This window comes from Hyperolius riggenbachi, chromosome 9 (assembly GCF_040937935.1).
Source record: "Hyperolius riggenbachi isolate aHypRig1 chromosome 9, aHypRig1.pri, whole genome shotgun sequence".
Classification (NCBI taxonomy): Eukaryota; Metazoa; Chordata; class Amphibia; order Anura; family Hyperoliidae; genus Hyperolius; species Hyperolius riggenbachi.
In genome coordinates, this window is record NC_090654.1 from 16,907,659 (window position 1) to 16,921,382 (window position 13,724).

General features: G+C 46.8%; 1 protein-coding gene across 2 annotated transcripts in view; it reads left to right on the plus strand.

Moving 5' to 3' along the window:
- The window catches only part of CACNA1I (calcium voltage-gated channel subunit alpha1 I), a 614,989-nt gene that overhangs the window by 325,634 nt on the left and 275,631 nt on the right, over positions 1–13,724 (plus strand). For both annotated transcript variants that reach the window (XM_068252020.1, XM_068252021.1), the window contains one exon: positions 12,756–12,941. In XM_068252020.1, the coding sequence (XP_068108121.1) occupies positions 12,756–12,941 (186 nt within the window). The remainder of the gene's footprint in view (positions 1–12,755; positions 12,942–13,724) is intronic.

The following is a 13,724-nucleotide window of genomic DNA, read 5'->3' on the forward strand; positions in this document are numbered from 1 at the left end:
GGAAGATATTAATTTTTTTTCCATTTTTATAAAAAAAAAAAACAAATATTGATTAATAAATAAATAAACACAGGGGGGGGGGGGGGTTGATCAGACCCCACCAACAGACAGCTCTGTTGGTGGGAAGAAAAGGGGGGGACTCACTTGTGTGCTGGGTTGTGCGGCCCTGCAGCTTGGCCTTAAAGCTGCAGTAGCCAATTAACAGAAAAAATGCCTGGTCTTTAGAGGGGTTTAACACTGTGGTCCTGAAGTGGTTAAAGATGGTTCCTTAGATAAAATAGAAAATGAGAGAAAAATATTTGCGTTATGACTAGAGATGGTCTGAATTGTTTGCCGGCGGACAGTATTCTGCGAACTTACGCTGTTTGCATTTGTGGCGAACAGCGAACATTTGGAGTGTTCGACCTACCCCTATACATTATCATTGAGCTAAACTTTGACCCCTTATTTCACAGTCAGCAGACACATGGCAGCCAATCAGCTAGCACCCCCTCCAAGACCCCCCAATCAAAAAGCAGTTGCATTGGCTATATTGGATTCATTCTCTGCTGGCTGCTGACTGTTAGTTAGAGCAGGGTGTGACTTGCTGCATATAGGTAGGGAAAGCATTAGCTAGGCCTGTGTTCTTGTTCCTCACTTGCTGTGAAAGCACTCCAAACAGCCCTATTGAGGGCTAGAACATCCGTCTCTTCTGTGTTTTTTTTTGTGTGTGACACTCCACAGCCCACTGACACCCAGAGCTGTGTGCACACTACTGCTGTTGCTACATTAAGTTGCAGGCACAGAACCACTCCAGTGTATTATTATTTCACTGTATTCTGATAGTACTATTGCATTTCTCTGTGCGAGACACTCCACAGCCCACTGACATCCAGAGCTGTGCATAATGTGATTTCTGCCCTTTAGGGATTAAAACCTGACTGCGCCAACTCCGTAATTTTTGGTGAGACTTTAGGCATGGATCCCCCTCCGGCATGTCCCTGTTCAGGTTTTAGACCCCTTGAAACAACTTTTCCATCATTTTGTGACCACAAACAGTCTTTGTAGGTTTTAAAATTTGCTTGCCCATTGAAGTCTAGGTGGTTCGCCTAGTTCGCCTGTTTGCAAACATTTGCGGAAGTTTGCGTTAGCTGTTCGCAAACGGAAAATTCTATGTTTGTGACATCTCTAGTTATGACAGATAACACACAATAAAGGAGAGATTATTCATAAAATATATGCTGGAAAACGAAATATGTTACACAAGATAAGCAAAAAAACTAAAGATGAAGGCAATGTTTAATTCACTTGTTTTCCCTTGAGGTTTCTCCTGGGTGATATTTTTACACCTTATCAATGAAATGTCTTTTAAGCCACCAGCAAGCAAGAAATACTCAGAATAATGTTGATAGTACTTTCTGACCTACTTCTTGGTACTTTTTCAATTCCAGAAAAGTTATTTTAAACAGAAGAGGAAAATGTACCTCCTAAAAGAAAACTTAGGAGAAAAGTGAATTGCAAATGTCCCAACATGAGATAAGGCCAATGAGAAGTGATAATGCATAAGATAAGATTAACCACTTAACGACCAGCCAAGGCTGATAGGCAGCGGCTGGTCGCAGTGGTATTTCCATGGAAACGAACGAGCAGCCGTTCCATGTCAGTTCACGGAGGGAGTCTCCGTAAACAGCCGGCGAGCCTCCGATCGCGGCTCGCAGGTGAAATGTAAACACCCGGGGAAGAAATCCCCGCTGTTTACGTCGCACACGCTGCTGCCTCAAATTGGCCAGGGATCGCCGCCGTCTGATAGGCTGAAGCCTATCAGAGGCGGTACAGGACGGATCGCCGTCCTGTACCGCCCACAGTAATGAGGAGAGGGAGGGCGGAATAGCGCTGCAGAGGGGGGCTTTGAGAACCCCCACAAGACACAAGTCAGCAACGGCGATCAGACCCCCCAGCAGGACATCCCCCTAGTGGGGAAAAAAGGGGGGAAGTCTGATCGCCCTGCCTATTACCCGATCTGTGCTGCGGGCTGAAGAGCCCATGCAGCACAGATAAATTAAAATTACTGCGGTCCTTAAATGGGTTCTTCCGCAAATGAGGAAAAAAATTAAAATTGGTTTATGCACAAACTATTAAACATCCTTGTAAAATGTTTTTTTAAAAATGAATGGTTTTATCAATATAACATGTATTGTAAATAGTGACGTATGAAAGACTGGGAGGCTAATCCATTTGTTAGGGGTGTTTTTTTTAACTTTCTTTTACAACGATAACTGCAGCCTACATAGTTTTCAGTGGTATAACCCACTTCTAGCAGGAATCACCGTTATAACCCTAATAGCTGAGCTCCGCTGAGCTGCTGAATATGTGTTTACATTGTTGCTAAGCAACCAGACCCCGTACAGAGACTCCTTTTGTGAAAAGAGCCATAAACAGCTGGAAGAATCAGTCCCATCTACACCATATGATTCTATGTCAGATTCGATTCAATTTGATTCGATTCATTGATTTGATTTGATTCAATCTGACATGTCCAATTCATGATTCGATTCAATTTGAATCGAATTGAATTGAATCATGAATCGGACATGTCAGATTGAATCAAATCTTATCAATGAATCGAATCAAATTGAATCGAATCTGACAAAGAATCATATGGTGTAGATGGGACTGATTCTTCCAGCTGCTTATGGCTCTTTACACAAAAGGAGTCTCTGTACGGGGTCTGGTTGCTTAGCAACAATGTAAACACATATTCAGCAGCTCAGCGGAGCTCAGCTATTAGGGTTATAACGGCGATTCCTGCTAGAAGTGGGTTATACCACTGAAAACTATGTAGGCAGCAGTTATGGTTGTAAAAGAAAGTAAAAAAAAAAACACCCCTAACAAATGGATTAGCCTCCCAGCCGTCATCCATCACTATTTACAATACATGTTATATTGATTAACCACTTCACCACTGAGGGGTTTTACCCCCTGACCACCAGAGCAATTTTCACCTTCCAGCGCTCATTCCATTCATTCGTCTATAACTTTATCATTACTTATCACAATTAAACGAATTAGATCTTGTTTTTTCCGCCATCAATTAGGCTTTCTTTAGGTGGGACATTATGCCAAGAATTATTTTATTCTAAATGTGTTTTAATGGGAAAATAGTAAAAATGTGGGAAAAAAATCATTATTTTTCAGTTTTTGGCCATTATAATTTTTAAATAATGCATGCTACTGTAATTAAAACTAGTGTTGGGCGAACATCTAGATGTTCGGGTTCGGGCCGAACAGGCCGAACATGGCCGCGATGTTCGGGTGTTCGACCCGAACTCCGAACATAATGGAAGTCAATGGGGACCCGAACTTTTGTGGTTTGTAAAGCCTCCTTGCATGCTACATACCCCAAATTTACAGGGTATGTGCACCTTGGGAGTGGGTACAAGAGGAAAAAAAAATTAGCAAAAAGAGCTTATAGTTTTTGAGAAAATCGATTTTAAAGTTTCAAAGGGAAAACTGTCTTTTAAATGCGGGAAATGTCTGTTTTCTTTGCACAGGTAACATGTTTTTTGTCGGCATGCAGTCATAAATGTAATACATATAAGAGGTTCCAGGAAAAGGGACCGGTAACGCTAACCCAGCAGCAGCACACGTGATGGAACAGGAGGAGGGTGGCGCAGGAGGAGAAGAAGGCCACGCTTTGTGAGACACAACAACCCCGGCCTTGCATGAGGGCAAGAAGCGTGCGGATAGCAGGCTTTGTACCGCCATGCAGTCATAAATGTAATAAAGATAAGTGGTTCAATAAACAGGGACCACGCGGCAACGCTAACCCAGCAGCAGCAGACGTGATGGAACAGGAGCAGGCGCAGGAGGAGAAGGCCACGCTTTGTGAGACACAACAACCCAGGCCTTGCATGAGGGCAAGAAGCGTGCGGATAGCATGCTTTGTACCGCCATGCAGTCATAAATGTAATAAAGATAAGTGGTTCAATAAACAGGGACCACGCGGCAACGCTAACCCAGCAGCAGCAGACGTGATGGAACAGGAGGAGGCGCAGGAGGAGAAGGCCACGCTTTGTGAGACACAACAACCCCGGCCTTGCATGAGGGCAAGAAGCGTGCGGATAGCATGCTTTGTACCGCCATGCAGTCATAAATGTAATAAAGATAAGTGGTTCAATAAACAGGGACCACGCGGCAACGCTAACCCAGCAGCAGCAGACGTGATGGAACAGGAGCAGGCGCAGGAGGAGAAGGCCACGCTTTGTGAGACACAACAACCCAGGCCTTGCATGAGGGCAAGAAGCGTGCGGATAGCATGCTTTGTACCGCCATGCAGTCATAAATGTAATAAAGATAAGTGGTTCAATAAACAGGGACCACGCGGCAACGCTAACCCAGCAGCAGCAGACGTGATGGAACAGGAGGAGGCGCAGGAGGAGAAGGCCACGCTTTGTGAGACACAACAACCCAGGCCTTGCATGAGGGCAAGAAGCGTGCGGATAGCATGCTTTGTACCGCCATGCAGTCATAAATGTAATAAAGATAAGTGGTTCAATAAACAGGGACCACGCGGCAACGCTAACCCAGCAGCAGCAGACGTGATGGAACAGGAGCAGGCGCAGGAGGAGAAGGCCACGCTTTGTGAGACACAACAACCCAGGCCTTGCATGAGGGCAAGAAGCGTGCGGATAGCATGCTTTGTACCGCCATGCAGTCATAAATGTAATAAAGATAAGTGGTTCAATAAACAGGGACCACGCGGCAACGCTAACCCAGCAGCAGCAGACGTGATGGAACAGGAGCAGGCGCAGGAGGAGAAGGCCACGCTTTGTGAGACACAACAACCCAGGCCTTGCATGTGGACAAAAAGCGTGCGGATATAGCAGCAATGCTTTTTGCCGCCATGCAGTCATAAATGTAATACAGATGAGAGGTTCAATAAACAGGGCCCGGAAACGCAACACCATCCCAGATGTTCATTGGTCATGTTACTTGGTTGGGGTCCTGGAGTGTTGCGTAGTCATTTCCAATCCAGGATTGATTCATTTTAATTTGAGTCAGACGGTCTGCATTTTCTGTAGAGAGGCGGATACGCCGATCTGTGACGATGCCTCCGGCAGCACTGAAACAGCGTTCCGACATAACGCTGGCTGCCGGGCAAGCCAGCACCTCTATTGCGTACATTGCCAGTTCGTGCCAGGTGTCTAGCTTCGATACCCAATAGTTGAAGGGTGCAGATGGATGGTTCGACACAGCTACGCCATCTGACATGTAGTCCTTGACCATCTTCTCCAGGCGATCGGTGTTGGAGGTGGATCTGCACGCTTGCTGTTCAGTGGGCTGCGGCTGCATGGGTGTCAGAAAATTTTCCCACTCCAAGGACACTGCCGATACCATTCCCTTTTGGGTACTAGCTGCGGCTTGCGTTGTTTGCTGCCCTCCTGGTCGTCCTGGGTTTGCGGAAGTCAGTCTGTCTGCGTACAACTGGCTAGAGGAGGGGGAGGATGTCAATCTCCTCTCTAAAGTCTCCACAAGGGCCTGCTGGTATTCTTCCATTTTGACCTGTCTGACTCTTTCTTCAAGCAGTTTTGGAACATTGTGTTTGTACCGTGGATCCAGAAGGGTATAAACCCAGTAATTGGTGTTGTCCAGAATGCGCACAATGCGTGGGTCACGTTCAATGCAGTCTAGCATGAATTGAGCCATGTGTGCCAGAGTCCTACCAGAATCCTCATCATCCTCTTGTGAGCGTTGTGATAGTTGTTGTGATGCATCATAGTCGTCACCTTCCTCCTGGTCTGCTTCTGCTGACCATTCGCGTTGAATTGTGGAAGTCCAACGTGCACCGCTCTGGCCCTCGTCAGTGGTGGCATGAAATTCCTGCTCCAACTCCAGCTGTTCCTCCTCCTCTTCTTCGTCATAGCTGCTGGGGCCAGCGTTCCCTGAGGCGGATGGCCTGATGTTGGTACCATCACGCTGATCGTTTTCTCCTTCAGATTCCCCCAGTTGCATCATGACAGCTGTTTCCTTGATTTTTAACATCGACCTCTTCAGTAAACACAGCAGTGGTATGGTAATGCTGACTGAAGAGTTGTCACTGCTCACAAGCAACGTGGATTGCTCAAAATTTTGGAGGACTTGGCAGAGGTCCAACATGTTGGCCCAATCGGATCCACAGAAGCTTGGCAGCTGGCCGGATGCGCCTCGGTACTGCGCCGTCATGTACTGGACCACTGCACTCTTCTGCTCGCAAAAGCGGGCTAGCATGTGCAGCGTAGAATTCCAGCGCGTAGGGACATCACACAGCAAGCGATGGTGGGGGAGATTGAAGCGCTCCTGCATCTTGGCGAGTGCCCCCGAAGCAGTACTGGAATTTCTACAATGTTTGGACACTCGACGCACCTTCAACAGCAGATCGGGCACGCCTGGGTATGTCCTCAGGAACCGCTGAACTACTAGGTTCATCACGTGCGCCAGGCAAGGGATGTGTGTCAGCTTAGCCAACCTTAAAGCGCGAATGAGATTACTCCCATTATCACACACAACCATGCCCGGTTTCAGGTCCAGCGGTGCCAGCCACAAATCCGTCTGTTCCTTTATTCCCCTCCAAATTTCCTCCCCTGTGTGCTGCTTATCCCCAAGGCAGATTAGCTTCAGCAACGCTTGCTGACGCATGCCAACAGCTGTGCTGCACTGCTTCCACGATCCTACTGCTGCTGGGTTAGCGTTTCCGGATGAGGTACAGCTTTGAGATGCGTTGGAGGAGAAGGAGTCAGAGAGGTAGGTGCTGCTGTTATCCAGTGGGAGGGACGGCGGTGCAGCTGTTTGTGGCGTGGGCAACACCCGTGCCGTAGCAGGTGAGGAATCGCTGCCAGGCTCCACAAGGTTCACCCAGTGCGCGGTAAGGGAGATGTATCGACCCTGGCCGAACGCACTCGTCCAGGTGTCAGTGGTGAGGTGAACCTTGCAGGCAACGGCATTCTTCAAGCTTCGGGTTATTTTGCTGACCACGTGCTCATGCAACTCAGGCACTGCAGAGCGCGCAAAGTGGTAGCGGCTGGGAACCACGTAACGTGGGATGGCCACTGACATCATGCCCTTGAAGCTGTTTGTCTCCACCAATCGATATGGCAGCATTTCGCAGGCCAGAAGCTTGGCTATGCTGGCTGTTACTGCCACGGCCCGGGGGTCATTTGCTGGCAATTTCCTCTTGCGCTCAAACATCTCCGACACAGACAACTGAACCGTAGCGCTGCACACGGAAGGGCTGTTGGTTGTTGTGTTTGATGAACACTGGGAGACCTCAAGAGCACTACTCCGGAAAGTGACAGTGTCAGCGTCGTCTGATGTTTGTGAATGTTGTGAACCACGCAATGGCTGGGCTACTGCTGCTGCTGAGGCGGGTCTGGTGGTGAGTCTGGTGAACCCAAGGGAGGCAGTGTTGTTTCTGGTACCCTGTCCTGACGCGTTTGCCCAAAGAGTGGGATGTTTGGATAGCATGTGACGGCTCATGCTGGTGGTGGAGAGGTTGTTAATATTTTTCCCCCTGCTCAGGCGGGTCTTGCACACCTTGCAAATCGCCATGGTAACATCCTCAGTGCAGTCTTCAAAGAAAGCCCAGACTTTGGAGCACCTGCCTCCTTGCTGGCGATTTCTGTTTGCTCCTCTTTTGCCTCTCACTTGAACTTCCACGCTTGTGGTGCCTGAAATTGCGCGCCGCCTACCTTGTGGCACAAGGCGAACTCGTGCAGCAGTGTGTTCTTCAACAGACTCATCTGTGCTGCTGCTACGACGGCGATGTTCTCGTTCACAAACAAAATCTGGGTCTCTGTCCACATTGTCCATACCCTCCTCTTCCATCTCCTCAAACTCGTCATATGTCATTGTGGGCCACCGCCGTGGAGTAGAGCTCCCCACAACAACCTCTGCGCAGCACACTCCAACGTCGTCTTCCAGATCTTGTCGGCCGACCTCCTGCAATTGCAACCCCTCCTGCCCAAATTGCTCTGGGATTTGGGTTTCCGAGTCCTCTTCGGACTCGCCTTGTATTTCAGTGCGCGGTGCATTTCCCACAGTTAACGGTTGTGAATCCAGGCACAACATTTCTGGCTGTTCCTCCATTGACCTTTGAAAGGTGGAAGTTTGTTGGGCTGGGAATAGCTCCTGCGAATACCCCATTGTGTCCTGAGGTAATTCATCGGACTGGTTATCTGGCAGTTGTGTGCGTGGTGTCGCTGCCGGTTGTGTCAGCTTTGTGCCCACTGGCTCCTTGTAACTGGCTGAGGACTCGGACCTCGTGCGTGATGTGCTGGTGCTGCTTAACCCACTGCTGGACGCTTGAGAGGTCATCCAAGTAATTATCTGGTCCTGTTCTTTTGGATTTGTGAGGGTTGTTGTCCTGGACAACATGGGCGGTATTGAGTGGGTTTTCTTGGGTGCTCCCCTGTGGCCTGTACGTGAACCGTCAGGGGAAACACCTCTTCCCTTGCCCCTCCCTCTTTCACCGGATTTCTTCCTCATTTCACTTATCCTTACAGTACACGCTGACTGGCAGCAGTACAGTGGCAGTACAGAAATGCTATACAGTACCACTATTCCCAGCAGCGACACAGAGCACAATGCTATACAGTGACGGGTGAGCGGTGTACCACTATTCCCAGCAGCGACACAGAGCACAATGCTATACAGTGACGGGTGAGCGGTGTACCACTATTCCCAGCAGCGACACAGAGCACAATGCTATACAGTGGCGAACGAGCGGTGTACCACTATTCCCAGCAGACACAGAACAGTACACAGAATGCTATATAGTGTGGCTGAACGAGCGGTGTACCACTATTCCCAGCAGACACAGAACAGTACACAGAATGCTATATAGTGTGGCTGAACGAGCGGTGTACTACTGTTCCCAGCAGACACAGAACAGTACACAGAATGCTATATAGTGTGGCTGAACGAGCGGTGTACTACTGTTCCCAGCAGACACAGAACAGTACACAGAATGCTATATAGTGTGGCTGAACGAGCGGTGTACTACTGTTCCCAGCAGACACAGAACAGTACACAGAATGCTATATAGTGTGGCTGAACGAGCGGTGTACCACTGTTCCCAGCAGACACAGAACAGTACACAGAATGCTATATAGTGTGGCTGAACGAGCGGTGTACCACTATTCCCAGCAGACACAGAACAGTACACAGAATGCTATATAGTGTGGCTGAACGAGCGGTGTACTACTGTTCCCAGCAGACACAGAACAGTACACAGAATGCTATATAGTGTGGCTGAACGAGCGGTGTACTACTGTTCCCAGCAGACACAGAACAGTACACAGAATGCTATATAGTGTGGCTGAACGAGCGGTGTACTACTGTTCCCAGCAGACACAGAACAGTACACAGAATGCTATATAGTGTGGCTGAACGAGCGGTGTACCACTGTTCCCAGCAGACACAGAACAGTACACAGAATGCTATATAGTGTGGCTGAACGAGCGGTGTACCACTGTTCCCAGCAGACACAGAACAGTACACAGAATGCTATATAGTGTGGCTGAACGAGCGGTGTACTACTGTTCCCAGCAGTGACACACAATGACTGGGGGGGACCCTGGCTAGCGTGGCTGGAGCGCGAACTACCCTGCCTGCCTACCCAAAGCTAAACCCACAGACAAATGGCGGAGATATGACGTGGTTCGGGTATTTATTTACCCGAACCACGTGACAGTTCGGCCAATCAGAGCGCGTTCGGGTCCGAACCACGTGACCCGTTCGGCCAATCACAGCGCTAGCCGAACGTTCGGGGAACGTTCGGCCATGCGCTCTTAGTTCGGCCATATGGCCGAACGGTTTGGCCGAGCACCGTCAGGTGTTCGGCCGAACTCGAACATCACCCGAACAGGGTGATGTTCTGCAGAACCCGAACAGTGGCGAACACTGTTCGCCCAACACTAATTAAAACCCATGAAATGCATTTGCCCTTTTGTCCCGGTTATAAAACCTCTTAAATTATGTCCCTATCACAATGTTTGGCGTCAATATTTTATTTGGAAATAAAGGTGCATTTTTTTCAGTTTTGCATCCATCCCTAATTACAAGCCCATAGTTTATAAAGTAACAGTGTTGTACCCTCCTGACATAAATATTTAAAAAGTTCAGTCCCTAAGGTAACTATTTATGTATTTTTCTTTATTGTACATTTTTTATTTTATTTTTAATTACAAAAAAAAAAAATTGGGAGTATGGGAGGTAATGAGTTATTTTTTTGTGTAAAAGTAATTTATTTGTATGTGAAAAATGTTTAGGGTGTAGTTTTACTATTTGGCCACAAGATGGCCACAGTAACTTTTTGTTTAATGCGACCTTCCGGACGCTTGGAGGAAGTAGTAGGAGGCTGGGTAAGTGTTTTTTTTCCACAATGATTGTGCTGCTCATCAGAGAGCAGCGGATCATTGCGGGGGCTTAGATCAACGAACGGGAATGGATTTTCCCGTTCATTGATCTCCGGGCGAGCGGCGGGCGGCGTGTTTACGAGCGGTCGGTGGCGTGTTTACGAGCGAGGGCGCGGGCAGCGGCGGGAGCGCGGAAAGTACGGATTTCTCCGTCCCTGGGGGTTAAAGCATGGAACAAGGGATGGAGAAATTCGTACGGGCGGGGGTAAAGTGGTTAAACCATTCATTTGAAAAAAAAAAATTTTACACTATTTTACAAGGATGTTTAATAGTTTATGCATAAACCACTTTTTATTTTTTTCCTCATTCGCGAAAGAACCCCTTTAAGTGGTTAATAAGAAGAGATAATTTATGCTATAAGATCTATAAGGAGAGTACATTTTATAAGAAAAGTTTTGTGAACTTTCGTAACCCCAGTTTCCCTAGGATGGAAAATCCAAGGCAACCAGTTTTAAACTGGGATCAGGCAAGTCATTGCTTCCACCACATGTTATGATGAAGGTGGCATTTTACGTCAGTCCTCCATCGTTCATCGCCGCTTTGATACCCCATCCAGCACTCTCCGAGATCACACAAGAGTTCCCACCACTCCTGAAATCAAAACATAGCTAATGTATGTTTCTGCCACAAATAGTTTTCTGATGCTTAGGAATGTATTTACTTTGCTCCTCGCTTTCTTGTGATCATATCATCCTTCAGTATTGCAGAAGTACAAAGTTGTTATCTGCGTTCGCCTCGCTCGTACATTTTTTAAATCATCTAACTTTCATGTGGATTTTTATCTCTCGCGTTTCCATGGTTTGCCGTGGCCTCTTTTTTGCCTTTTTTCCCAGGCTCTGTAATTAGATAATTTTACAGAGCGAACAAGATGCTGCTGGCGTCCGTATGAAACCATGCTTAAGTACAGAGATTCCAGCTATGAAATATATATAAGCAAGAATCATTAAATCTTTTGACGCTATAATAATAATTTACCATTCACATTTCCCAACATTTGTTAATGTCTACAGCATGTTTAATCACCGATTGCTAAAATAAAGCTCTCCTTTTGCTCACTGAGTTATAAATAAGTGTAGTTACCAAGTTAGTACATCATGGAGGCAGGATTTAAAGTGTACCGGTAGCGACATGTGACATGATGAAATGAACATGTGTATGTAGTGGCTGAATGGAGTAATGGTTAAGGGCTCTGCCTCTGACACAGGAGACCAGGGTTCGAATCTCGGCTCTGCCTGTTCAGTAAGCCAGCACCTATTCAGTAGGAGACTTTGGGCCAGTCTCCCTAACACTGCTACTGCCTATAGAGCGCATCCTAGTGGCTGCAGCTCTGGCGCTTTGAGTCCGCCAGGAGAAAAGCGCGATATAAGTGTTCTGTGTTTGTTTGTTGTTTGTTTGTACAGTACAAAACATATTAACAACAAGGCTGTTTTACTTGTTTTATTTTGCTGCCTGAAAGAGTTAATTTCTAGGCATGCAAGTGACAGCTTCAGTCTTGTTGATATCTTGTTGGGAATATAGTAAACATCACTGATAAGTAAATTACAGCCATAGAAGTTTTTCTGGCAGAATAAAACTGAGAGCAGGAAGAGATAAAATACATGAACTATTGACCTTTTTCTAGCTCTGGGACGCTTAATAGACTGCTACTGATTAGAAACCTACTTTGTAAATGTTTAACTATAAAATAAAACCCTATTATACTTAAATAAGTCTTAGGAGGATAAATATGATGGTTTATCTCATCATTTATTTTCACCTTGGGTTCACTTTAACCTCCCTGGTGGTACAATAAATCCGCCAGGGGGCAGAGCAGCACTTTTTAAAAATGTTTTTTTTAAAGCATGTAGCTAGCCTAGCGCTAGCTACATGCTTCCCCCCTTCCTTCGCTATCCCTCCCACCCCTCCGATCGCCGCCAGCGCTTTTACCCTGCAGGGAATCCCGTTCTGAACGGTATTCCCTGTATGGGCTTCTCCGTCGCCATGGCGACGATCGCAATGACGTCAACGACGTCGTGACGTGAGCGGGTATTCCGATCCACCCCTCAGCGCGAATCGGCGGGTAGCGGCGGCGATCGTTATGCACACGCAGCTAGCAAAGTGCTAGCTGCGTGTAGCAAAAAAAAAAAAATGTAAATGGGCCCAGCAGGGCCTGAGCGGCACCCTCCGGCGGCTTACCCCGTGTCACACACGGGGTTACCGCCAAGGAGGTTAAGAAAGTGTTTGAGTTTGTAGTATATGGTATGTATAGACTGTATTATTGCTCTTCTGTATTATTGCTCTTCTGTATGAACTGCTGCTAATCATTGTGGCCATCTTTCCATTTAGTGTCTGGGAGATCATTGGGCAGAACGACGGAGGGCTGTCAGTACTTAGAACATTCCGTCTCCTGCGGGTCCTGAAACTCGTGCGATTTATGCCCGCCCTAAGGCGTCAGCTGGTTGTCTTAATGAAGACGATGGACAACGTGGCAACCTTCTGCATGCTTCTGATGCTGTTCATCTTCATCTTTAGGTATGAAGATTCTGGCAATAAATGTACTTCATATAAAATTGAATTAATAAATACAGTATTTTTTTTTAGAGTTCTATGCACAGAGGGAGATACTGCTTGCTTGACAGTTGGAAACAGACGTTATTTCCCACAATGCAATGAGGTTCACAGACAGCAAACTGTCAGGACCATGGTGATGACATCACACTGGGGGAGGGGTTTCACCACAATATCGGCCATACAGAGCCCCCTGATGATCCGTTTGAGAAAAGGAAAAGATTTCTCATGGGTAAGGGGGTATCAGCTATTGATTGGGATGAAGTTCAGTCCTTGGTTACAGTTTCTCTTTAAGTCATTAGCCGAATTCCGATTCTACTGATGGATCAATTTGCTACGGATGGTGTCTGATGGATCAATTTGCTACTAATGGTTTCTATCAGTCTTTTGTCCATTTTCACCAGTTCTCTATCCATTTTCCTTGCCCCCGTTAAATGAACTAAAGCACTGAAATGCAGATATCAGTTGATGAAAACGGACATCTATGGCTGGTTAAATAGCCGCATGAATTCAGAAACCACAAAGTGAACGAAGTGAACAAGGGAGGGGTTATGGTTAGTAAAAGAAGAGGTTAGTGTCAGGTACCAAGGGTGGAGGGTGAGTATTAGGGATAGGTTAGCAGTAAACCTTGAAGAGGAACTGTGACGAAAATCTTAACATTTTAAACACATATAAATAAGAAGTACATTTCTCCCAAAGTAAAATGAGCCATAAATTACTTTTCTCCTATGTTGCTGTCACTTACAG